The sequence below is a fragment of the Harpegnathos saltator genome, unplaced genomic scaffold (genome assembly GCF_003227715.2).
Source record: "Harpegnathos saltator strain DR-91 unplaced genomic scaffold, Hsal_v8.6 scaffold391, whole genome shotgun sequence".
Classification (NCBI taxonomy): domain Eukaryota; kingdom Metazoa; phylum Arthropoda; class Insecta; order Hymenoptera; family Formicidae; genus Harpegnathos; species Harpegnathos saltator.
Window position 1 is genome coordinate 63,781 of NW_020230196.1, and position 25,890 is coordinate 89,670.

At 43.4% G+C, this 25,890-nt stretch overlaps 1 protein-coding gene across 5 annotated transcripts in view; it reads right to left on the minus strand.

Moving 5' to 3' along the window:
* Positions 1 to 25,890, minus strand: part of nrm (neuromusculin) — a 168,854-nt gene that overhangs the window by 32,332 nt on the left and 110,632 nt on the right. For all 5 annotated transcript variants that reach the window (XM_025300946.1, XM_025300944.1, XM_025300945.1 and 2 more), the window contains exons 4-7: positions 14,945 to 15,115; positions 13,899 to 14,060; positions 5,121 to 5,305; positions 815 to 965 (exon numbers count right to left, since the gene is read on the minus strand). In XM_025300946.1, the coding sequence (XP_025156731.1) occupies positions 815 to 965; positions 5,121 to 5,305; positions 13,899 to 14,060; positions 14,945 to 15,115 (669 nt within the window). The remainder of the gene's footprint in view (positions 1 to 814; positions 966 to 5,120; positions 5,306 to 13,898; positions 14,061 to 14,944; positions 15,116 to 25,890) is intronic.

The window sequence follows — 25,890 nt, forward strand, 5'->3', positions numbered from 1 at the left end:
CGTAAGCCGTGAGGCTCGTGCAAAAGAGACGACGCGAATAAATTTACAATTCTGCTTTACGCACCTCTTTATAAAGCCTCTCCGCTTGGTTCTTCAAATCGTCTATGTATCTGTCGGGATTGTAGCGATTGCGCGTTAGATTCCGCGTTTTAAGTTTCGTTTTGCGGCAAGAGGGAGCGAGTTTTCGGGCTACGAGATAACTTCTTCTGATTGTTCGCTGCGAAGTTACGTAATTTGCATAACATTATGCTGATGAATGGCGTACGGGTGTGCCGAGTTATTTATTTAAAGGATTTACTTCATAAGGGCTAAGTGCATGCAAATGTTAATAACCGCCGTCGCAGCTCGTAGTTTCGCGCAAACGTAGAATATGCTCGCAGTGGTATGCAAATATATGTATTTTAGGTTACAACGCAATCTTGTTGCAACAGCCGTTGTTACAATGCTGTTAAACGTAATTGTAACGATTAAAAATTAAACGGACCACAATTCCTCGGCTGTTATTGCCTGTGAAGGATGTAGAACGTTGTTATTATTATTTAGGCCGATCTCCTTGCAAAATTACTGAACCTTCGCTCCGATCGGATTCTCTTTTTTCGCGAGGCAGTAAGCCGCGTTTTTAGCGTTCGTTTCCATTTTTTCGTTCTTCTTTTTTTTTTCTTTTTTTTTTTTTTTTTTTTTTTTTTTACGTAACCGTAAAGAGATCGGAGAGCGTGTGTCGATAGAATAGAATACCGTAAAATATTATCAGGCGGGAGGCCTGTCGGTGCCGACAATGCCTACCTCGTTTGTCACCTCGACTCGTAATACTTACATAACACTTCGATCGTGGTTGTTTCCTTCATTGGCTTCAGGTCTTCAGTACGGGTTACCGAATTCTCGGCATAGCATTTGAACGTTTTGCCGTTGTCGTATACCGATGCCGTAAAAGCGAGATAACTTATCGTCTCTGAAGTGCCGTCCTCCTGCGAACAGAGTGGTTTTAAACGGCCGATGGAAATAATGTCGAACTTGGGTTATTTACGCCGCCAGTTTTGCTAAGCGCTTCGGCCAAGTGTTTTAAATTAGGACGGTACTTATGAAAAACGATGGGCATTACCGCGTTGGGCGCACTTATTTTCCAACTGGATCGTTCCGGTCGTAATTTCAACCGCCACTTAAACCGCTCCAATTTGTACGCGACAAGAATTGATAATAACGCCGCATGAATTATAGGTTATACCTCGGAATATTTTGAGAAATTCGAGATTTTTGATAAAAACGATCCGGTCAGTTTCGAGTTATTTTTAACGGCTTTAACTGCAGGAATCGACTCGGCTATATTGAATTTCTATAGTATATTTTTATTGTCGAACATATCAAATTTAAAAAGAAAATATCAGTCTCCAATGAGATATATAGAAATAGCGCAATGCTACATACTGTATGTGCTTTATATAATTTTAACGAGTTAATTACCTTCAATTTATGATAACATTATTTAAACACTGCATGTATATATATCCTCATTTTTACACACACACATATACACATATACTGTCGATTTCGTCGACATAAGTCTCCAATAGGTGTCTTCTACATACGAATTCTCAGCCGATGGAATCTAGAATTCAATCATGGCGAAGTAGTCGCAGCGTAGAAACTTGAGGGATCAATAAATAAAACAAACGTCAGCCACCCAAAATTGACTGGATATATTCGGATATATTTCGGCAATATAACGACAAAAGCTCGAATTTTTATTAAAGTTCCCACTAAAATGCGTTTATTGCACATCATATTTATACTTCATATAATATAAAAAGAGGAAGCATTTTGCGCGACATTTGATCAATCTCAACTTGTTTCAGTCACCACATTTTTTAAATCTTCAACGTTGAACTGAAAATTGAGACACAGTTGTAAATTTTTTTTTTTTTTTCAGGGAAACCGAAATCTATGCAGCACAAAAAAGATCGAAACGGTGGACACTTTTCTAGAAATATTTTATACATAGAAAAACGTCGATTTAATTATTTAGGACATATTGCGAGAGATAGTAATAATTAACCCATATAAATTTCACGTTTTTTACTATACGTGAAATTTGCATAATATGCGTCAAAGCTGGTCGACACGTTCATCGTATAAAATTTCGTATGATGCAACGCAAATTAGTAATCATTTATATTAACGACATGTACACGCTAATTCACGTAGAAATTTTGCAAAATCTGCGAGAAATTATTTTCATTTTTGTTCGCGTTGTCACAGCTCGTGTGAAAATTACATGGGAACGAAGCCAACATATTCTCGGCATTCAATTTCAAGTCAATCCTGCTGCTAGTACGTGCTTGCAATCTCCTCTTTTATCATTCCTTCAGACAATCTTTCTTATCAACTTATTAATTGACGTTCAGCGAAGCGATTTGTCATTCTGTGTGGCGTCAATCGCGCTCTACCAGGCGAATCCGTAAAAGCACACTAAAGGAGAACACGAGACGATACTTGCCGGGAAACCTTTGTAAAGCCACCTCGAATTACGCGTTCGTAATATCCCGCTTCGCGCGAAAGGGAGTAATCAAGCTCAAAAATGTGATCCGCTTAATCCCGTTATGACGCGACGCTCACATCGGCAGAAATTTGCGGCATGTAATTGCTTGCCGCTATATAGATAGTAGGTGCTATCAGGTACTGCGTCGTTAACGGATTTAGTCGCGCTATGCCACGCCGCCGTGCGTTCCCGTAATCAGCCACTTAGTAAACAATGCTAATTATGATATCGCGATCATTGTGGGATTGCAAATGTTAGAAAGGCAAATCGATAATCGCAATGACACGGTGTCGGACAATTCGGGTAAATAACCGATTCGTTAACTACGCCGACGTATCGAATCGGCGGTTCTTCCTCAAACAATGTTAATTGACAGCGTCAAATGAATTGAACTCGTCGTTATCTTACTATTCCGCACTGTCGCGTAGTGCTTGTTATGCCGCCGGACTGATTACATTAGATAGGTCGGTGTTGCGCGTAAAATAAAAAAAAAATTATTATCGTCATGTACATTACTACTGCGTATTAACATTGTGATTTTCATAACGTGGGTCGCGTTTCGAAAATAGATTTACTTTTTTTCCCAACGGCATTATATATATTTTCCCATAATTCCGTCGATTAAAGACTTTGCACACTGAATGTGTCCAGAGAGAGAGAGAGAGAGAGAGAGAGAGAGAGAGAGAGAGAGAGAGAGAGAGAGAGAGAGAGAGAGGAGTAAAGCGATAAAGATAACCGCAATAGACGTTACTGTCGCATCCGGTGAGACATTTTTTATGCATAAAGAACTCTTTGTTATCAAGATATCGTGGTGTTTCATCTACTTTATGACTTTTAACCGTGGCGACGTTTATATCTCCTTCCCCTTCCCCACTTTTTTACGCTAATTGCATCACGTAGGTGTAGGTGGTCCTGTATGTAGTTATTTCGCGTGCACGCGGCTTTATAGCTTCAGATACTTCCGTAATGGATTTATGATAGCTGCGTGACGCCTACGACTTTTACATGCATATATACGTAAACGTGATAGCGCTGCGACATGTTATATATACACACACATATGTGTATGCATGTATATGTGTGTGTTTGTGTGTTGAGTGTATATATGGCAGGGTCTAATGATTTTTCGATGCCGGCGCCGCACAGCTACTTGCTCGACTATGAAATTGATTTTTTACGAGCCGAGAACAAAACAGTGCCACGTGACTCGAAGGTAAATCACGTTCTTTGACGTTTTCTCTCCGGAACCATTTCATTTCCTCTCGTCCAGTCCCTTTAACTTGCGCTTCGAGGATAATCAAGGATTGCTAGTTGCTTTGATGATACTCGAAAAATGGTTGATGAAATCGTGGAATACAATTCCGCGAATTTCCTAATCGTGATTCTGATTATTTCTTTGAAACATACTCTGTTCAACGCAAAAGTCTTTGGTTTTATCCGACCTTTTTCAAATTTCCGCGAACATTCTTTTGTCGCTCGCGCTTTTACGCAGAGGAAGAACATTGTTCGTCTATTTCAGCCGCGCGAAACAACGAGGGAGGGAGATAAATCGCGGATAATGTGGCCTTTTTAGACGCGAAATCCCGCTTTTAAACAAAGCTAAATCGTACCTAATAAAAACTGGATATAGTCCGGGAAGAAGCCCCGAGGGGTGTATCGATCGGTCCTAAATCGTCGTTTAGAATCCGTTGCTGGATTCTAAATTCGATTCGACTCCACCACTTTTCCTGCGAGCGGGCGCGAAAATTTGTTGCCTCGCAAAACGTTCAATGGGAATAAAAATGTACGACAGGTGCTGTATCGATCGATTTAGTATTTCCCGGAACGCTGCAGTTTCGTGAGTTACTGCGGCAACTTGCGAGTCTGTATGCTCTCATCTCGAGTAAGTAACCGAATTAAAACTTTCGCGAAGCGCTATTCATTGTCGCGTGCCACCTAGCACGCTCCTCCCGTACATTTATTTTGATGCAAACGACAGTAATGCTGGCGCAAAATTCAGCGCTCCGTTAAGAACGCACATTGGGAGTTCTATACAGAGCGTCCGGTAATGGGCGCATTCAGCGAACGGGGAAATATCCCTTTCGCTGAAAACTGAAATCATCTTTCTCCACGTCGAGCGGGCAGGAGATATTAACGGTTTTTCCAAGTTTTAACTTTAAGATACTTTGGCAACTTTGCGCCGTTAGGTCAAAGTCTAACCTAATATTATGTTCTAACGTTCTTCTCAAAGATAAAAATCATTCTATTTTCTCTGACTCTCTCTCTCTCTCTCTCTCTCTCTCTCTCTCTCTCTCTCTCTCTCTCTCTCTCTCTCTCTCTCTCTCTCTCCACGAAGAATATTATCATGTATATCTTTAATGCATCTGTTATCGATAATTGCGAACAGCCTGCGCACGAGAATGCACTCTATTCAGTGGCTTTATATGAAAAATAAACAAGCGATCTAATACGCAAATAATATCACGACGGTGTAATAATAGACACACGGAAAAATAGTTATTCCGATGGGGAAATTAGCCGAACTGGAGCGGAAGTAACGGCTTCACCTTGCGTCAGACGTAAATATAATGTCGCGGCGTTTACTCACGTTTTCGTGTATTTCCGTTTTAAACATCTCGAGTCTTTCGTTGCTTTCACTCAAGGATTGCGTTCCGTTCTGCCAGGTCACGTTGGCGGGGGGCCGGGCCGCACGTACTGTGCACTGCAATAAGATCTTGGTGCCCTGCACGGCATGACCAACCACTCCGTTTAAGTCCATCTTCAGCGGGCGCACTGTAAAGATAATAGCAACGTCGGAAAACCGCGATATTAGCCCGGCTACTAACCGCGGGGCCGCAATTAAGATTGATGTTTCTATAAATATCCATGTAGCGCTCAAGGCGGTCTTGTTTAAGAAGGGGATCGCGCAAAAAGCCTATCCCGAAATGAAGAAGAGCTCGGGAGTACGGAATTTCTGATTAAATGTGTAATTTCGTACTCGAAAGATGCAGCTCCAAATCACGAGCCACATGCGGATATTCGTCGTGTTGCCGTAATAAAACCCACGCGTTTGTATTCTCAACATTTTTTCAGCCATCTCACATTTTCATCTTGTCTTTTAGCAGCGATATCAAAAGGGCGAAAAGGCCAGGATATTTTCACATTATCGCGCCGAGGTGACGCTAAAGGTTAATTGTCACGCGTGATTATACATTAAAGTAATAGGTTGTGCCGTGGGGATTTTGCTTTAATATTTCGCGCGTTAATTTTCACGCCAGTGTTGTTTCCTGTTCATCCAAAACAGCCTTAAATCAAGAAAGAAGAATTTATGATATTTTATCTTTGGTCTCAGATTTAAGAAAAGTTTATATTTTGCTCTTCTACTCTGATTTGGCATTTGGGTTTGATTTGATTTCTGACGGACACGCGCGCGTACATGTAGGCTTGTTTGGCGCTGGTAAATATTTAATATTCGCCGTTTAATATATACATATTAATTTAATCGTACAAACGAAGTTTAATATTACTGCACAAATACGCCATACAAACTGTTATTACACGCCCCCGTTACGACCTAATTGCTACACGCATGATCTCAGAAGGGGTTCTTGGCGGGAGAGAATAACACGAGGACGACGATAAAGAGCGCGGTATCAGCCACACTATCTTTTTATGTCGCCATCCTCATCCCGTCCGTTCTCACAAGCGTCGAGCCGCGAACGCCATTTTACGGCGTAAACGGCCGTGATTTTTGAACACTGACGATCATATCCTAGAGCGTTTATGGCAGTCCTTTGTGCGCCGTTCAGCAAAGCCACCAAGTTCGCACGTCGCATTCGGCGATCCCCGTAGCCGTCTGTTCGACGTTAAGCCCACTGCCATTTCTGTGTGTGTGTGTGTGTGTGTGTGTGTTGACATACACAGAATATAGAGCCGTCCGTAGTCAGTCGTAGACATCATGTAATGATGATTGCGCGGTATCTGGGCTTCGCATGGCGTCGCGTCGGCATTAGGTTTGGTATGTGTAATCCGGGAAACAGAGACCGACGCGCACGATCGAATGTACGCGCGAGATGCGCGAAATGTCAATGTCGACAGTTTCATATCGGCCCTGACGTTTTCTGACGTGCAACGGAGTTATGGTGGCCGCGGGCCAACGCGCACTCCGACAGCCTCGACTCGAAAGTATGACTATACCCCGAGATACGTGAGCGCGGATCTCTGTTTACGTGCGTGCAATCCTTGTAGGAGAATCGCGCGCGTTGGAATAACTGTTGTTACACGTCGGTGTTGCACGCGAAATCTCGTACGTAGCACGTTGAAAATTACGAGGATCGCCTTGTTCGAGCGGTTTGAAGCAGAAATGTATCTCAACTCGGTCCTATTTCAGTAGTTCTCTTGCGAGAGAATGCAGCTGTTACTCTGATAAATTACATACTACAGCTTATTTCGCGGCGTAATGATGATGGTATAATAATAATAATAATAACAATAACAATAACAATAACAATAACAATAGCAATGCCGTGCAATACAGTCGCGTATACGAAACTTCGCGGGACACCGTGTATATCGATGCTGTAGGAGAGATGTCGATGGCGCGGATCGACAACTTTTCAATGCTTATACCGCCGGCCTTGTTCCGAAATTCACGGTTAATGGAATATTCGAAAACTGTCATTTCGCGCGCGCGCGCGCGCGCGCGGCTATCGTTAAATCGATCCGGAAGTTCCTCTACGAGGACATAAGCCCCGCGATAAAAACGGTCTATAGGAGCGTGTTAAACGGCAACGGTGTGTATCCGTGGATACACATGTAGATATATCCATTAGCGCCGATGGATTTCGGGGTAACGGGCCGTCACGTGCATCACCGTGTAGCGTGAGATTCACGATCGAATTTCCCCCGAGCTATTACATCTCCGTATCTCTGGATTTTTGCGCGAGAATTGTCAGAAACTTAGGTAAATTCCTCGTTCGAACACCCCACGGAGCGATTCCGCCGGCTGGGCAATTTGACGAGTGTCGTCAGATTTTAATTACCCACCTGCCCACCTGCGAGTACATGTCAAATGTCGAAGGAGATTTTTCGGGCAAAATTCTCAGCCGACGTGATGAAACGTCTCATACAGCTTTCGTCGAAAGTAGACGTGTTTTGTGCGTATTCTGCTCAATTAGAGAATCGGAGATTCTCGACATATACATATTTCATAACTTTAAACTGATGCACCTCGCTGAAAATTGATCAACGTATTAAAAAATACGTAACGTAGTTGTGCGTTTCAGTGGGCTGATTGTTGACGGTCCTCGTGGAGACATTCAGAAAACATCGGCCGATAATTCACCGGCAAAACTCGATGAGCGGTACTCAATACAAGAAGAATACGAAAAGAAAGGGCGCGGAGTCGGAATAGAGAGCGAATGGCGAATCTAATATCGGGAATTGCATTTGCCTTCAATTGCTCCGACTGCACTTCCCTACCTGATGGCACTGGTGGATGCAGCAGAGAAAGGAAGGGGGGGGAGGAGAGAGAGACTAGTGCGGAGAGAAGGGAACGGTGACAGTGGTGCGGAAAAAAAGGTAAAAAGTCGCATCTCCTTCGCGCAAATAGTTTTTTCGTCGGGAAATGTGCTGACGCTTTTGATCCTGGAACAAATCTCTTCACCGACGTTTACTTTTAATCCGTACGGATGCCAGTGGATTGCATTATCGGACGTGTTTTATCGCATCCAACAATGCATTTCAAAGGTGTGACGTGGATGCATTGTTCGGCGTGTGATGGTGTAACTTGACGTTTCCGTGAAAATTCGCGAGTGAATTGTCTTCTCGTTCAGCATTCGGCAAGAGGCAGGGCGAGAGAGATAGAGAGAGAGAGAGAGAGAGAGAGAGAGAGAGAGAGAGAGAGAGAGAGAGAGAGAGAGGGAGAGGGAGAGAGATTTATCGTGAATAATTTGTTATTTACTAATCATTCTGCTTAATTGTTAATCCAATTGTTGGTTGGCTTAAGCTGTCGAGGCAATGCAGGTTGAATATTTTAACTTGCATACGCAATACGATTTATATAGCTTTAGATGAGGTAAGCGATTATGGGGAAAATAAAGCTATGAAATTTTGATAGATTTCTAAAAGTTTCGACAATCTTCGGAAGTTTAATATTTGTTTAATTAACAATCGTAATCAAGGACAGGGTCAATGAATTCTCTCTGGGTTGCAATAATATCGTAGAGATACAGCGCAGCGATATAAAAGAGATAGTTCCCTTTGTTCCGCGGGAGGTTTTTGCGCGATGCCAATTGTCTTTCTTTTCCGGATAGCTCTAAAAAAAAAAATCCCATAGATACAAGATATTTTCTAATGACGGTCCGGGCGTGTACACGAACACCCTTCGAGAACGAGTCGTCTGAAAAATATCAAGGGGAAAGAAGATCCCGCCTTTACTTCTGGGAATTCACCATTCAACCGTTTTCCTCCTCGCCCGAAAATTCCTGAGAGTTCGCAACCCGGTAAGCCGACCGCGAGACTTTTTAAGTCTGTAGCCGATGGCAATGCGATTTCCTGGTTTTGTTTGCCTATAAGAAGCGCACCGCCTGAAAACTCCGCCAGGTGCCTGCTCGCGAGTTCTCGTCACTCCCGCAACCTTGCTTCCACGACTTTCAACGAGCAGCTGCGGGGCCGTGAGATTTTCGCAGATATCCCACGGGCATTCGCGACATTTCCACTTTAAATTCACCGCAGGTCGTTAAGAACGGTTCGCCAGAAGTTTATATTTATATTTTCCATATCGAACTGACCACGCGCGCGTGCGCGCGTTGAGGAATCCCAAATTGCGCTTCACGTTGACATTCGACGGAGCGACTGTTATTTCTTTTTATTTTTTGTTTTTATTCTAGCGCTGTGTATGTCCTATCATATATCTGGTTTTTATCGTGACAAGCCATTTTTCACGACGCGAGATTGAAGCGATTCTTGTCGACGTGTTAGCAAAAGCATTAGACGATATCGTATTTTATGATACGTGCATGTTGTAGAAGTATCGTTAATAGCAGTAACGAGATTTTCGATGCAGTAACTTTCGACGAGACGAGAACCGAGAAATATTTTTCCGTATCTACGTATAGCCGGAAAAATATTATATCGAAAACACTCGAATTTTCATCTATTTCTGCAAAATAAAAATAACTTTACGGAATAGAATCCGCTACTGTCGAGTATTGCATGTGGCGTACGGTTAACGTTTGACCCATAATTCATGACTCTATCACGACGGAAGATCAAGGCCTTGCAAACCTGTTTTCGTGGCGGTATCGTTGTATTTTTCTACAAGTAAATAATATATTATTAACCTTTGTTGAAGTTATGTTTCGAATCTGTTGGAAATAGCACGCAAGACTTGCTCATTTCAATGCCTTTCAACGTCTTCGTAATCTCGCGTACCGAGTGTGTTTCTCTTTTAATACGATTTATAACGACAGCGAGTAACGAGACTGACCAAAGTTGACGCAGGCAGTCTTACGATCTGACGACGTGAATAATTGCGTGATTCATTTATCAGATTGAAATAATCTTCATCACGATTATTATATCACCGAAATCTAATTGTGACTTTCGAAAGGCAAATATAAACGACGAAAACTCCCGGCTTTATCTATCCATGCATAGTGCCGACGGATTACACAGTACGAATATTAAAAGTCACAGCTTGTAAGATATTAATTTTCTCTTTGGTAGTACCACCACACGACACGTCATACCAATTAAGCATAATTACTGCCTGAATGTGAATAAATGTATGATTCATTTACGAGAGATTAACGCGATAATTTAACAAATTTATTAATCGACGTGTATCCACGCTAGCAAGGAAATTAATCTCGACTTCAAAGTTAATAACGTTCATTTTATCGATACGCCGAGAGTTACGTAATCGCATATTTGTACAATAATATCGCGATGATATTATGCGGTAATACAACACGCGCGGCGATGATTGACCACTGTTAATAAATTTCTAATCGCGAAACGGAGAGGGAGAGGGAGAGAGAGAGAGAGAGAGAGAGAGAGAGAGAGAGAGACAACACACGTTAATTTCATAAATTCACCAACGATCTTACGCGTTTGCGCGCACGCGAGGAAATCTCTTTTCGCGAAAATGATGGACATTTAATTATTTACAACATGCAAAATTCGTATGTGCGGGCGGATCCGTAATTATGCGCTCAACTAACGGATACCCTGCAACCCAGCGTGCCATAATTACAAGTACCACCGTAATAACGGGTGGACTTTACTCGGCGAATTCGTGCTGATTCGTGACGATGCATGCAGGTGGTAAAGAAACGACTAAATTTCTGAATATTTTAGTCTCGTTTCAGCCAGGAACGAGAAAAAAAATTGTATTCTTCTTAGACGCCGTAGTTGGCTTATACGTCGTTAAAATTATAGGGATGAGGGGGTCGTGTAGTCTGTGCCGCGGATACATCGTTTAGTAATCTTGAGTAATTTATGGGCCGCCACAGTTTTAAATGCAACGGCAACGTGAGCGGGTTATTAAAACCGCTCGCCATTTATACGAAAACGGCATATCTCGGCGAAGCGGAGCATTTTCTAAATTACATATATGCGCTGGCGTACAGTTAATAGGAGACTTCCATTAAAGTATCGTCATTATTTCGATACATCGGGGCGGCGACCACGTGTTGTGGTAATTCGACGTAATGTGCAATGTAATTTATGCAATTAAATTAAGCGTGTTCTCCGGCCGAGTAATTAAGAATGCATGCGGTGCACATTTTTTGCCTCATTTGGAAACATTAGTTCGACGCTTCTCACAAGGCAGCTCAATGTAAAACTTTAGTTGCCCGGGTAGTGTGTAAGAAATGCGCAAGAGTACTTTACATACCCTTGTACAAGTTTCTCTTTTTTTCCTCTTCTCCCCCCCCCCCCCCCCGGCAAGAGTTTGAGAAATTGCGCGCTGAATAATCGATTCGCCGACGCCTTCACCTTATTTCAGCCTGTTTAACGTGTACGTGAAAAAGAAATGTGTGCTTCGGAACTTCTCTACCGCGGCGATAATGAACACGCGGCGAAATTATACGGCCTACATAAAATTACATTGTTACATACATCTCGCGTCGTACTTACAAATCTGAATTAGCCCGGCCTGAGATGGTTGGGTAGAAGAAATTTAGAAATATGTCCTGCCCCAGTTTCTCCTGCAAAAATTCGGTGGAAAAGTGGTTTATGACTGGTACGCGCGGTCCTGTTCGCGTGCGTGCAGGAATTCAAATCCGAGATGTAAACCACTTTCCCGCATCAAATCGAATTTCGTGTACTCTCGCTTTACACGAGCCTCTTCAAAAGCACGAAGTCTGCACTCGCATACCTCTTTGCGCGAATTTCGCATTTAAGCGCGGAGCCATCCTTCAAAGCGAATCCCGAACTTCGTACCCGTGGATCGGCAGAATTGTGTTATTGTGCGATAAAATATGGATGACCGTGTGCGAAGCGAGATGCACCTTTTTTTCCCCTCTTCATCAAGCTGTTTCTTACGGGGGTTAATCCTGCGACGAGACGCGAGTGAGAGCGCTCGCGAAACTGCGGAATAACTCTAAGTCGGATAATATCGCAATATCTCGTGCTGAATACGAGTAACATTAGAACAAAACCTCCGCTTTAAGCACACTATTACATTGTACGGGATGAAATGGCCGCTTGACATGTCTGAATTCTGTTCCGTGTTCTGAGAGGGTTTAATAGTACACGCACGTCCACGGGCGTGGCCTACCTATCCTATTTTACAATACATAAACGTAACAGATATATGAAATTAATTTCATACAGCATACATAACCTCGCCATTGATGAATTTAGGTTACCACGAGATATAATGCATTTTGTCGGAAATATTTGGGCAAATAGGAAGTATCGGCTGTTTATATGCGTTATGCATGCATTCAAAATTTCAAACTATCGCTTAATTCGTTGGTTCAGTTTATACAAGTGAATAATAATTGTTAACTATTTTCACGAAACTACGGTTCAATGTCTATTATTGTTATAATCCTATATTATTGAAATCTAGAATTATACACATAGCACAGACATATATTTTTACCGTATCATTTGATACGGTTTTAATTACCGAGATGTGATATTCGATATTCTTTAAAGCAAATTAAAACTCTCGGGTGTTTGAGAGCATCTCTTGTGTAATTACGAACATTTTGAGTATATTTCTGTAGTTTATTTGTATTTATATTTTTCAACCTGCAGAGAGTTTGGAGCTGAGTTAGACGCTTTTTCGAGAATCAGATAAGTGGTGGTTGCCAAATGACTAAACGTTCATTTTGTAACAAGTAACTCGAGAATCAATCTCGTCCTCAGTCGTCGTTAAATGAAAATCCATTTGTAATTAAGGAACAAAATTCCGTTTTCTGTTCGCACCTTCGGAAAGATATGATTCGCCTGAAACTCTTTAATCTTTCAAGTTACACAACTCGCCCGAGTTCTTGGTAGAAAACGTTAATTGACTTCGAAACTTGAGCTACTTTATATTCTACGGCAAATACACTTGGCACAAAAATTCTCCTCGTTTCCGCTAGGTTGATATAGCGCTTTGGTCGTGGTACCATTCATATTCATACTCCGACGGTGAGTTTACCCGATGTACCCATGTTTTGATTTAATGAATAAACGATACCCGTCGGAATTGTTGCAAATTTAGGTCAAAATACCCACATTCGTTCATCCTATTACTATGTATGTTCGTATTGAGTTTGTATCGGTATAACGGTTATCGACGGAATGGCGTATATCGCGCACAAATTGCTCTATGTGACTGAAATTGTGGGGCGACTCGGACGCATACAATTTTCCATCGGTAATCGGCGTCACATTCACTAATAAATCTATATAAAGCTGATTCTTTGCACGGTGGCTAATCGATAGGTTTGAGAAAATTCTTTGCACGATGGGGCGAATCGATAGATTTCACAAGATACTTTTGCGGATATATGTCGATAAATTTTAGCGCTGCTTTTTACAGCATGTGAAGAGTTTCGTGACGAAAACTGTGGAACAGATTAAATTTACCGAGACAAGTTGTCGCGAGTTGTCGGTTTAAATAGTTTAGATGATAGTTATTCCGCGAAAGGAACAACTATTAAAATACCAAAAACTGTTGCAATTTGGTATATTAAAATATGATAAAGTATGTCAAAATGTCTTTTTGTTGTGCTCGTAAAGGTTTATCAAAATGTAAGAAAAAGTGATCGCAAGAATGAAGAATTTTTAATATAATATCGCGTGCATATGTTATGGACGCTGTTTCGCGGTAGGAGGAATATCTTGTCTCGCGTTTTCTTGAAAAAGTTATATATATACTCACCGTGCACATCTGGTTTAATATCAACCGTGAGTGGTTCCATGAGAGCAATACTGTTGACTTTACACGTGAACGTTGCGCCTAACTCTTTCCGTGTAATTTGCATCTCCAGCAAACTACTGCTAGTGCCTATTCCAGTATCAGCGATGGTCGACGAACTCGTCGCTGTAATGAAACAGTTTATATTTCTCGACGTGTACATGTTGAACGCACGATCCTAGTTACGCGTTCTAAAAAGCGCAGCATGAGTTTAGAACGCAACATACATCGAGATACGTGCATGCATTTACAGCGATGGTTTGAATTTCAGAACACTGAATTTCGTTATTCGCATAAGATTGATATAAAATCGATACTTTTTTAACAATTAAATGAAAATTGAGAAATTCTCTTAATAATGGTCGGTATCATTATCCACTAACTGATTAATGAAGAACGCGTCAAGTATTCTCTTGCCTTTCAGCAGTCCCGTTTGAATAATGGTTTAGTGGTAACGATCCCTCTACATTTTAATTCACACCGCAATTCCACCGAAGCGTGGAAATAAAATTATACATTTGCGGCGTTCATTTATCTTCAACTAGGATATTATGTATGAAATGAAGTTTCGTCTGCGGGAGCTTGCGAGAGAAACAAAGCGTATTGAAGTGCATTATGCTTATGTGTATTCTAGCAATTGTCTGCGTCTAGCAGACGTTAATATTATTTATTACTCTCGTCAAGGCAGTACCGCAAATTTTGATCATGGAAAGGCAAGATATTACTCCAACAAGATCCAAGAGGTCAAGTCAGTTTATAAGTTTGCAGATATTCACGTAAGTAGTTGTTTGTTGTAGAAACAACTGCGAAGCGCAACGTACGAGTTGCCAATAAAATGGTAATAAATTGTCAATAATGACAGACACGCTACTATTGATTCAAGAGGCTAGCCGTACTTCGTCTGTATCTCGTACGAAATTTCTACAAAGACGCGCGTAATAATATTAACTGACTTGATGCATCATATCGCTTTCAATCGGGTCGATATCACGATAGATTGCAAATCTTACCTTCGAGTAGTTGGTCACCTTTAAACCACCCAACCGTGGGTACAGGTTTGCCCTCGCCGCTCTCGCAATATAAGGATATCGTTGAACCCTCGTTTATAGGTCCTAAAGTGGCACCAGTACTCAGAGTTTTCTTTGAGTTTTCATCGACGACACGTATGTACGCTGGTTGCACTGCAACATATATAAATGCATTCATATTGAAAATTGTTTCGCAAAGCTATTCCCATTTGGCTTTCGTTGTTTTAAATATTACATAAAATTTTCAAATTTTATTTCAGCGGTTCTCTCCATCTCTCTCTCTCTCTCTCTCTCTCTCTCTCTCTCTCTCTCTCTCTCTCTCTCTCTTGCATGTCACGACACATGGTATTCAATAATCTGCCACGTAAACGCAATACTTTGTTTTCGTGGATAATCTCACTGTATATACTTCTTAAGTATATACGCGTGCGGCAAAATAGCGCATTCTTTTCCTCCGCTATCTTTCGTCTCCGAATAAATGCATTCTTTAAATAAACTCTTTGACGGGATAACCTTTATTTCGCATTATGGAATCTCTTAACAAGAATGTACATCGTATATTCTCTTACACACGAAGATAGCGCTCGGTTGCCTTGTTAGAAAATCATCCGTATTCGCTTTGATGTTTAAGAAAGTAACGAAGAGAACGCTCTGCAAAAAACATTGCATCTACGATATCTCGTAATAAATAACGTATTTATGGAAATATCCGACGCTCGCTTAAAGTCATACGCGAATCGACCGTTGCGCAAAATGTCACAAATGTCAACACTTAATCTGCCGTCCAACGTTTGTACGCCGTAAATAACGAAACCGCGACTGCAACGCGAGCATGCCGGTATTTTCAACGTAGTTTCGTCTCGCTCAGATCGATAACGTTTATATTTGTCTCGTATAAAAAGGTAGATGCAAATTGCATCGTCTCTTATACGCAACGTGCGGATATCATTTATCTCGATAGTATTGAGTTACAGACACAAATGTCAGTACGCTTTTCGATTTATTTTCCCTAGTCGAAAGGCTGAAGTATCAGCTTAAGTTCATACGGCAAGTTTTTAAATAACACACGTTAATTATATCGCCGATTTACATATCGCGCTGAAGCTTGCAATTGCAGCAACAATAATCCGACCGACAGATAAAGTCTTTCAATCCGAGAGAGGAAAGCTTTTTCTCCGGTAACGCATGCTTTCCCGTAATGAGAAATTCGATCGCGACATTCGGAAGCTCTACCGCGCCCATCTCTGCTCATGGCACGTTCGATCCGATAAGTCTTTGTCTTTTCGCGCGGCGGAGAAGTAAACTGATAAGTATTGCATGGCTTGAAATTTTAAACCGCCGCCATATCGATTTTCCAGACCGAGAAAAGTTTTCTAACTTTCTACAATTCCTACGAGAGTTAAGTGACCTCCACTTATCGAATACGCGACCTGTTCTTGGGACACTATAAATCAGGTGCTCGCCAACATCGAATGCCCCCAAGTCCTGGTGTGCTCTATTATGTAGCCGTGGTGTACATACACGCACGCACGCACGCACGCACGCACGCACGCACGCACGCACGCACGCACGCACGTACGTATGCATATATGCACGCACAAACGTACCGTGTCACGTACACTATGGAAATATTTGTATACTCACGTTTGTGTTTACTTGACGCAGCGTTAAGTGTACCTGCGCGCGAATTTTTAAGGGTAACTATACGACAGAAATGAGTTATGGAGTCGTTAATGATGAAACGTATATCCATGTGCATTTAACGTTCCATAGTTTACGGAATATGCTTTCGCTGCATCACCCAGCTCAGTGCCGGCAGCCGGCAGATATGAATACGAGTTGAGCGAAATGCCAAGAAAGAGATCTCGGATATTCCCGTTGAGTTTATAAATGACACGAAGACCCAAAAGAATTAGCTTAAATCAGATATTTCAGTGGTAAGATTCGGTCTTCTATTTTTCTACTAATTGTCTTTTTCCGTATGTCTTTTTTTTTTCCTTTTCTTTTCTTTTTTTACAATATGCGGTCGATACGGTCGTGCTGTTGACAAATGATGAAAGATGAGATTTAGGGAAGAATTTTTATTACTACTAGATCAAGAAATCAGGTAGTATTACAAAAAGTCTCTCATAATATTAAATTATTTATAAATTATTGAAATTGATACTTTATAAATATTACATTCGAAATACTGAACGTATTCCTCTCGGAGGGAATCACAAATACCTATAAGTGAATTAAAATACGAATCTGCTTACGTTAAGATATTCTTCAAGATATTTTATATGATTCTATGTTAATCGGTAATTCCTCTTCCTCATGATATCTGGATATATCCTTTAGATTTCTCTCAGACAATGAGATCTCTCTCTTTTACTCGCTCGCTCTCTCTTTTTCTCTTTCGATACGTTTCGTCCGGTAGGAAATGTCGAAGGCGAAAATGTATCAGCTTCTCTCGCTTTTTCCGTTGCTTACACCTCGCATCGTCCATTTAACCATTTCCGGAACTTCATCCGCAGCTTACACTCGCACTAAATTGAAGTCTTTACGGCGCGACGTTCTAGAAAGCGGGCTACATGAGCCTTTTTTTACTACTTATTTCTGAATTCCAGTTCGGGAGTTGAGTCGAATTGTTATAGAGAGAGAGAGAGAGAGAGAGAAAGAGAGATCAACCGCAATAATTTCGCGCGACGCGTCAGTTTGCCTGCGGGCTGGTAAAAATAATCAGTCAAACGTTAAATGAAGCACGTAAATGATATATTTTGTTAATCGATTCTATTCGCAACGGTTTTCATGCACGATTTGGGATCGCTAAATTAAAATGCATTGCTGGGCATTGGATATCTTTTTATGAAAAGTGAAGGAGGATGGATTATTGAAAAATCGTGTCGTTTTTAAGCTGTGGAGAGACCGACTGAAAATTATTAAAATTGTCGTCTCCACCTTGTAATATTCAGAATAATCAATTAAGTGCTGCGCTGTGATCATAAGCAACTGCTTTTTAAATTTACGTTTGTTACAAGTATTGCGCGAGTAGAAAATGCGGGCATATGAGTCGCGCGTTTTGCATATTTGTCATGCGTGTTTTCACGGCGAATAGTCGCAATTTCTAATCTAAATGCGACATCGTAAGTTGCGCGGTAAACTGGCTTAAAATGACGCCTTAAAACGAGCCAGAAAGAACCACGTCGTTCTCCCGCGTCGTTCATTTGAACGAAAAATGCGATGGATACGAATAAACTCTTCAATATGTGCAAGTGGCGTCCGCGAGGGAACTATTGTAGTATTTCCCTTTTACAGTCAAAGTCGCAGCAGTCGTATCGCAAAGTCGCAATACTATCGCAAAGTGTAACCATTCGCGATTTTCCCGACATACGCGCGCGCAACAGTAGTCCGCGCGCAGGTATATTGGACTTTCGAGTGCCTGAATATCAAATAACTCTTTTCAGTGAGATTCATATCGCGCGCTCTCGCGAGCTGCGCCCTTGGCGAAACGGTAAATTTTTACTGTCGTGTACGTTGTCGCGTAATTTTAATTTGCTCTCGCGATTCTTCGCGAATCAGGGGAATTATCAGGCGGACGCGCGCCGTTGATATTCAGAGCGAAACAGAGTCGGTCCGTGCTCTTCGTCGTACTCGGCAACACGGCAGGATTTGTTGACAGACTGCTCGTTGGCATCTGATGGCACACGGCAAACCCGCGTCACTTTTGTCGACCCGAGAGATCGATATTATCGCTCTTTTGATGGCAGGTATACCTTTTTACACGGAGCCTTTTTACAAAAAGACACGTTTCCACGGAAAGTGATCTATTATAAAGTCCGCTAACGAGTTCCAGACGTTGATCGATATTTGATGAAACGTGATGCGCGCGCGGTTCGTTAAACAATTTGTTAACGAGTTTCTATACAGCTTACGCCTTTCTGTCGCCTTTCATTCCCGGGGAACAACACGTTTCGCTCCGTGTCCGGGATTAGCAACAAATTGCATTACCTCTGCGCGTAGCACACATTTCTTCCACCAGGTGATATGCCCAGGTGATAATGCCCTGATACCAATAATGTCAATTTGCCTCGGCACGTCGGGAGGACTCGATAATCTCACATCGTGTTCGTTATACCTCGCGCTCTAATGCCCGTTAAGATAGTCCTTGACGCATATTTTAATAAGATGCAGTCGCATTAAATCACGTCGATGGCTCCGAGTTAAGAGAATATAACGGGTGCTCATCCAATCAGAGAAGCGCCGGCTGAGCTCACGCCCCATATTCTCGAAGGCCACAATTTTCGCCGTGGAGGAGATTCAATTGGATCTGTCGCGAGACAAGTGGTCCTTCATAAAATATGAGTAGCACCGAAACGGCGCTCGCCACCAACCGAAGCTGCATTGCACTTTTGTTCGATAAATTATCCAGCTAAATTACACGGGAACGGCGAAGTGTGCTTGCGGTGAGAAGTTACGTGGTATCGCAAAACGTCATAGATATATCCGTAATAATACATGGATAGTATTCCGTCTCGTTCGTGTCTATTTTGTCGCCGGTCAATGTCACTCGATGTATTTTTTTGGACAAAACCAAAATCAAATTCCACCGCCAACCAACGAGCATCGCGTGATCTCTCTCTCTCTCTCTTCCAATCCCTCTCTCCTTTACTCCTTCCCAACGAACGTGTTTGATAAGCGTCAGACGAGTAAACAAGGTTATTCAAAGTCCTTCAGCAAATTAATGGCAAGCTGAATACACTGGAGACACAAATTCCGACGCGCAAGAGGCTTTAAAGCCACAAAGAGACGAGAGTGCATCACCTTCGTGAAATGAAATGAAACAAAGTTCGCTGAGAATGCTCAGCGACGCCGATGTAAATCTGTCGGGAGTCGCGCGCGTACCTCCGACGACCGGTCGACCACGTTCCTCGTTTGTAACCCCTTAATACTGGGAATAGCGCGACTGCTACTATTGTCGATTAAAAATCTCCCGTCTCGGTCAATGCGAAAAACGGGATTGGACGGCAGATGGTGCGCACGGTTGCAAACGAAAAAGCTTCGGTGCCTTACATACGAGACCGCCGCCGCTGCCGCCGCCCCCGCCGCCGCCACCGCCGCCGCCGCCGCCGCCGCCGCCGCCGCCGCCGCCGCCGCCGCCGCCGCCGCCGCCGCCGCCGCCGCCGCCGCCGCCGCCGCCGCCGCTGTCGCCATCACCGCCACCGCGGCCGCGCGCACTACTCTCGGGAACGAACCGAACTCTCGACAAGGAAATTGAAGTGAAATTTTTTTTCACTCTGACAAAGCCTGGGAACTTTACTCGTGACGCTAAAAATTGCGAAAAGCTCGGTATTTGCATGACGACACGGCGCTTTCGTAAAATCGCACTGTTCGACAATAATACGCGCGCGCGCACGCTGGGAAAACAGTCGCGCTCGCACGCTATTATTACAAGTCCAAATGAGAGAAGTCCTGCACGGGCCGCGCGCGGCATTAATTTTCCCGTTTTACACGGCCGGTAATTCGAGCGGTCATACGGTCGATTGTTTTCGCGCGATTGCGAGCGGTATTCGAAGCGGGACGGTGACCGCGCGGCCCACCATAATGGATATTGGAAAACGCGTCCGCGATGGACCGTTTCTTGCGCGTTACAGAAAATGGATGCGATTCACTGGATTAAGTAAATTTGCCGCGCAATCGCTCGCGCGTCTCGCGATCATCTCGTTGAGCATGGCGATCGATGCGGCGCGAAACGTCGAAAATTCCCCAGCGTCGACGTAGACGCGCAATGTACGGTACACGCGAGTACGGTCGGCGCGTTTAATTGGCAGCCGCGACGAGAAATTCGATCTCTCTTAATTGCAAAAAAAAAAAAAAAATTCCGAGCCTCGGACAAAATCCCTCGCTCGCCGGTCAGCCGATTTATCATTGTCATTGCGCTCCCTGCCATTCCCAGAAAATTACGATGAAAGGCGATCCGGCCGGTCCGCGAACATTCCGCGCACTCCAACGGCGACGATAAAGTTTATGAATAATATACTTGAAAACGACTTTTAAAGTCCCCTCAACGACCACCAGCTACGACGGCAACTTTGTACTACTATAGAAAGAGATTACTTCGTGAGTAAGAGAGAGAGAGAGAGAGAGAGAGAGTGAAAGAAGGAGGGGTAGCGTCATTAGATCGTAAGTAGCTTTCGCGATTTTTTACCAGACGGTTTCTGGATTTTTCTCCCGGCGCGTCTCGCGTATTCCTTACTGGGATTGGCGTGACTTACGAACTGAGTCCGAAACTTGGGCGACCTTTTATCGCTCGTCCTTGTACGCCAGTTGGCAAAATGATATTTCCTTACCCTGGTAAGAGCCGTAAAAGCGCAAAGTTGTTTGCCCTCGCGCAGCTAACCTGCTCCCAAACATCCGTCTGGAATTCATTGATATTATAATCCACGAGGCGCGGCGGGTGGCCAGGGAGGGGTGGGGGAGGCGAGGGCGCTACCGATACACGCGCAGAATGCATGGTAATCCTCCGCGGCAACTTCGCCCGGCAAACTCAAATACATGCATTGTCCGATTGCCACGATCTTCCGTGCGTATCGGAAAAGGATAGGTGTACGGTATACTGCATTGTGCTCCGCGCTGGATAACAGCGCACACTATCGCGCTGCAGATCCGAATCCCATCTAATCAGCCATTCGCGAAAACGACCCTTTGATTTCCCCTACATGCATCACAACGTGCCTCGCCAACTATAACCGAATTCCAATTAAAATGTAAACAACTATAGTTTATATGATAATAGAGAGCGGCGCGAAACACCGATAATTTTCCCCGTGCGTTCCGGACAATCGTCCACGGTCGCGATTGTTCGCCTCGGCGGTAGCGGCGGAGGCATCTTTCGCCTGTGACATCTCCTTCCGGTCGCCGGCGCGACGACACGTCGTAATGCGTGAGAGCGCGAAGTAACAGCGGCGCTTCCGTTTACCCTTCGCATAAAAGGGATACGCTGTAAACGGCGGAGGGGAGATCATTGAGACGCCGCGGGGAGAATCGGGCAATTTAACGAGCACACAACGCGCAGCGAGGACTCGATCGAACGGACGCGCGCGCGGGCGCACGTGTGCTCGTACTTTGCGTCTCGTGGAGAATTCGCGAAAATGATTTTGATAGGATCTCCGTAGACGCCCGTCTACGGCGAATCCGTGCATCCGCGACGCTCGAGTTCGTCGTCGTCGAAACTTAAAAGGAGGTATCGTCGCAATCGTCGGTAGTTTCACGGAGCGAAGACAGCGTCGCTCCGCAAAGCGGAGCACGTACGGAACGAAAGAAGAAATAGCGCTCCGTGTACTGTAGCTCGGGCCGCTGTCTAATCTCAGTATGAAAGCGCATCCGTGTCGCACTGGCGGTGTTAAAATCCTACGACGTGCCTGCAGCTATTTTACGGAGCTTTATCCGAGTTTGTAATGGCGCAATCTAGCAAATGAGCCGCTGCGCGAAATAGAGAGAGAGAGAGAGAGAGAGAGAGAGAGAGAGAGAGACAGGGAGGGGGAGGCGGCGGTGACATAAGGAGTAATTTCAAAATCCGCGCCGTTAGTCTCGAGATGGTAAAAAGTTGATATAATGATTTTTATCATTGTAACCTAATAATAGAGGGAGTACAATGGGGTGCGCACGTGCGCTCCCGTTCCGCGTGAAATTTCGACTACGTGCAAAATTCTTTTATCTTCCGCCCGTAATATGATTCAGACGGACTGTAATAGAGTGGAGCGCCGACTTTCATCAGAAAATAATCGACTCTGAAAATCGTCGGCTTTCTTCGCCTCGGTCCTGTTAGTGCGCCCTACTTTCCCGATAACATTATCTGTCTGATGATAAATCTGCAGTGAGTGATGTCCTAGCCAGGATGAGACGTTCGGATAATCCGGCACTGTACGCGCCCGCGTATGCGAGTTTAGGTAAGTGCAAGCGCGAGTGTGATACGCGATATCGTTTCGTGCATAGCTTCGTGCTATACTCTTCTATGTAGATTAATGTCGACGCCTGTCGCAGGAGAGCTCGCAAGCTACTTTTACGTCATCACTTTACCCTGCTGCGGTGTAATGGGTGCGACGTATATCCGACGTATTTTATCAAAATTGACGCCATTTAGTCGCTCGTAAATATCAGTCTCGAAAATTGCGACGAGATCTTCGTTCAATTTTATCGCGCTACTTCTTTCTCAACGGAGCTTACCGTTACGCTCTTATTTCCACTTTTATCGCGTCACTTCTGTGTCATCTTAAGCTTTAAGATAATTATGAATGCATAAAAATATACATATACGCGGAGCGCGGAGAATTTTAATATCTTTGCAGATGGAACCATTTCTTCAATATTTCGAAGTCGTTAATTTCTTTGCTCTGTGTTTCTGTCTGTGTTTTTCTACTTGCAAAATAATAAGAAGATGTAACGGTGGATGCATCTGAAAATAATGCGGTGAAAAGTTTATTGTTGCTGTCATTAATTCCCGAAGTAATTCCTGCTCTGTGCGATTTTGTTGTTAAAATAATGTCTAAGATACAGCTGCTACATGCCGTGATGAAATTATATTCCGCGAAGCAAAATACCAAGGAAGTAATACCATGTATTTTTCTTATTTTACTTTTCGCTTTATCTCTCTCTTTTCCGCTGTTCAACTCCGGAAGGCTCATTAAAGTTATTTATCAACCTCAAATCGTCAGCTCTTAACTCGATAATGTTTAATTTACTAAAGAAAGAGGAATTATGAATAGCTCATTTACACAGCATCTGTTTTCTGATCTTGTATCTAAATATTTATCGCAGGCTTTTAAACTAGATAAAATCTCGATACAAAAATGAAATTTGATTTTTCGTAGAAATCGTAGAAAAATGTTTTACGATTCATTTAGACTTTATGAATAAATTCACTTAACCGTTTCATTTGGTGTTTTAAGTGCTAGCTTGACGTTTGACGTTAACACAGTTTTGCAGCAACAGTTTATGGAAAATGAAAAATATTCGTCGAGACTTTCCCAGGCGCAAATTCCAAGATGTCCGATTACTTCTACCTTCGTGTCGTAGAAACGATTTTGCACGGCCTAAATTGCCAAACACGATGATATTACGTTTCGTGACAGAATTCAAGACACGTTCATCCTTCTGGAGGAAAGGGAGGAGGGAGGGCGGAGAGCAGCCTGATATATAAATTCACGAGACAGCGGTTTAACTTCGACAAATTGGGGTCGCGATCACTTATGCGTCAAGAGCAACTTCTCTCAAGTTCTTTTGTGTTTCTTTCGCGTTTCAATTGAGGGTTTCGCAACCAAAGGGATAAAAGTTGGAGAATTCCTTGCATAGGTTTCGCGGAAAAACGCCCCTATTTAAAACGTTTCGTGCTAAAATAAACGATAAAGTGAGCGGACGATAAAAAGTTATCTTCTACTGTTCCCGAAGGAATGTTCGCGTCCGGCTTTGTATATTCCATTTGTTGTTACTCGAACTGTCGTCGAGATGTAAAGCGGTAGCGCAGTCACGCAATATAAAAAGTTACAATGCAATGATAAAAAATGTAAACGAGATGAGACCGACGAACGTCCCGCGACGAACATTCTGCCTTATCCGCATTTAAGATATTCGGTGACGTTTCGGGAGTGTGATTACCGGGGGAATTTCATCTTTTTAATTAGACCTCAAAATTAATTTCTGCCGAGACAGACCCTGCTTGAAACTTCAAGAAGAATATGATCCCCCATTATGAGACTGAGAAAGTTTCTGAACACCGCTTACGCGCGCGCGTGTAGGTAGGTACTGTCGCGATGACACTCCTGATGAAAACTCCTCCGCCCTACTCGTTTAACTCGCGATATCACGAGACATGGTGCGCGACAGCGAAGTAGACAGATCAGCAGCCAGAATTTCGTATACACAGTAATTCTATTCACGTCCGCCGCTGAGCGCGATGACGACTTGCGTACGCGCTCGCGGAAAATCGGTTACGTCCGTCGACGAATAAACCGCCCCGGCCGGAATGCTCTCATTCTTCATAAACTTCCAGAGATAACGCGAGAGATAATATCGCGTAATACAATAACGCTTAAATGCGGAGGGCTCAAAAACGCGTCCGCGTCTCGACGCTGGAGAAACGTTTCCTCTGACGAATTTGGACTCCGACTTTTCCTTATCGAAAATTTAAGTGGCTGTCTTATTACGGAGCTACTTAATAGCGCAATTAACCTGCAACTCCCCGCTGGATAATTAGAAACCACTAATGTTCCTTCCGCCGCTAATTTCGTTTCCGGTAATCTCGCGAGGAGAAGAGGCTTGAGTGATATTCGGGTTCTTCCTTGGGTTTGCCGTCGCCTTCGGCTTCACTGACGGCGGCGCAGCTGTTACGGATAAGATTTTTCTCCTCTATCTCTATTCTTGCTAAATTCATTATCATTGAATACGCGAAAATGTGTAAATCGTGTTACACACCCCGTCTCTCGCGTTTTCGTTTTAATATTCAAAGCGTGGTAAGTCGTCGTGGTAAACACGCTGCCGACATTCATCGCGTATGCACCAAGCTATACATTTTGTAAATACAAAATGAATTTTTGAGCGTTCCGTAATTGCGCATCGTAATTCCCCGGGCTACCTCCCTCTGCGCATCTCTGACTTTCAAAGATTTCGCGCGCATATATAAATTTTACGCGAGATAAGTTGGTGCGGGCGGGCGGGCAAACCGCGACACCGCAGTCTGATGATGAAGCATTAACCCGGTTAAATAACATCCCGCCGTGATTACGCTATTTAGTCCGTTAAACGGACCTGCGACGTGCGCGCACGGGCGCGCGTAAAACGTGTTTACAAAATTAACGAGCAACGTTAAATGGAATAGTCAAGTATCACCGGCGAGAACTCGCGTATCCCAGGCTACGTGAGATACCGGGCCGGTGAGGTTCTAACTTGAG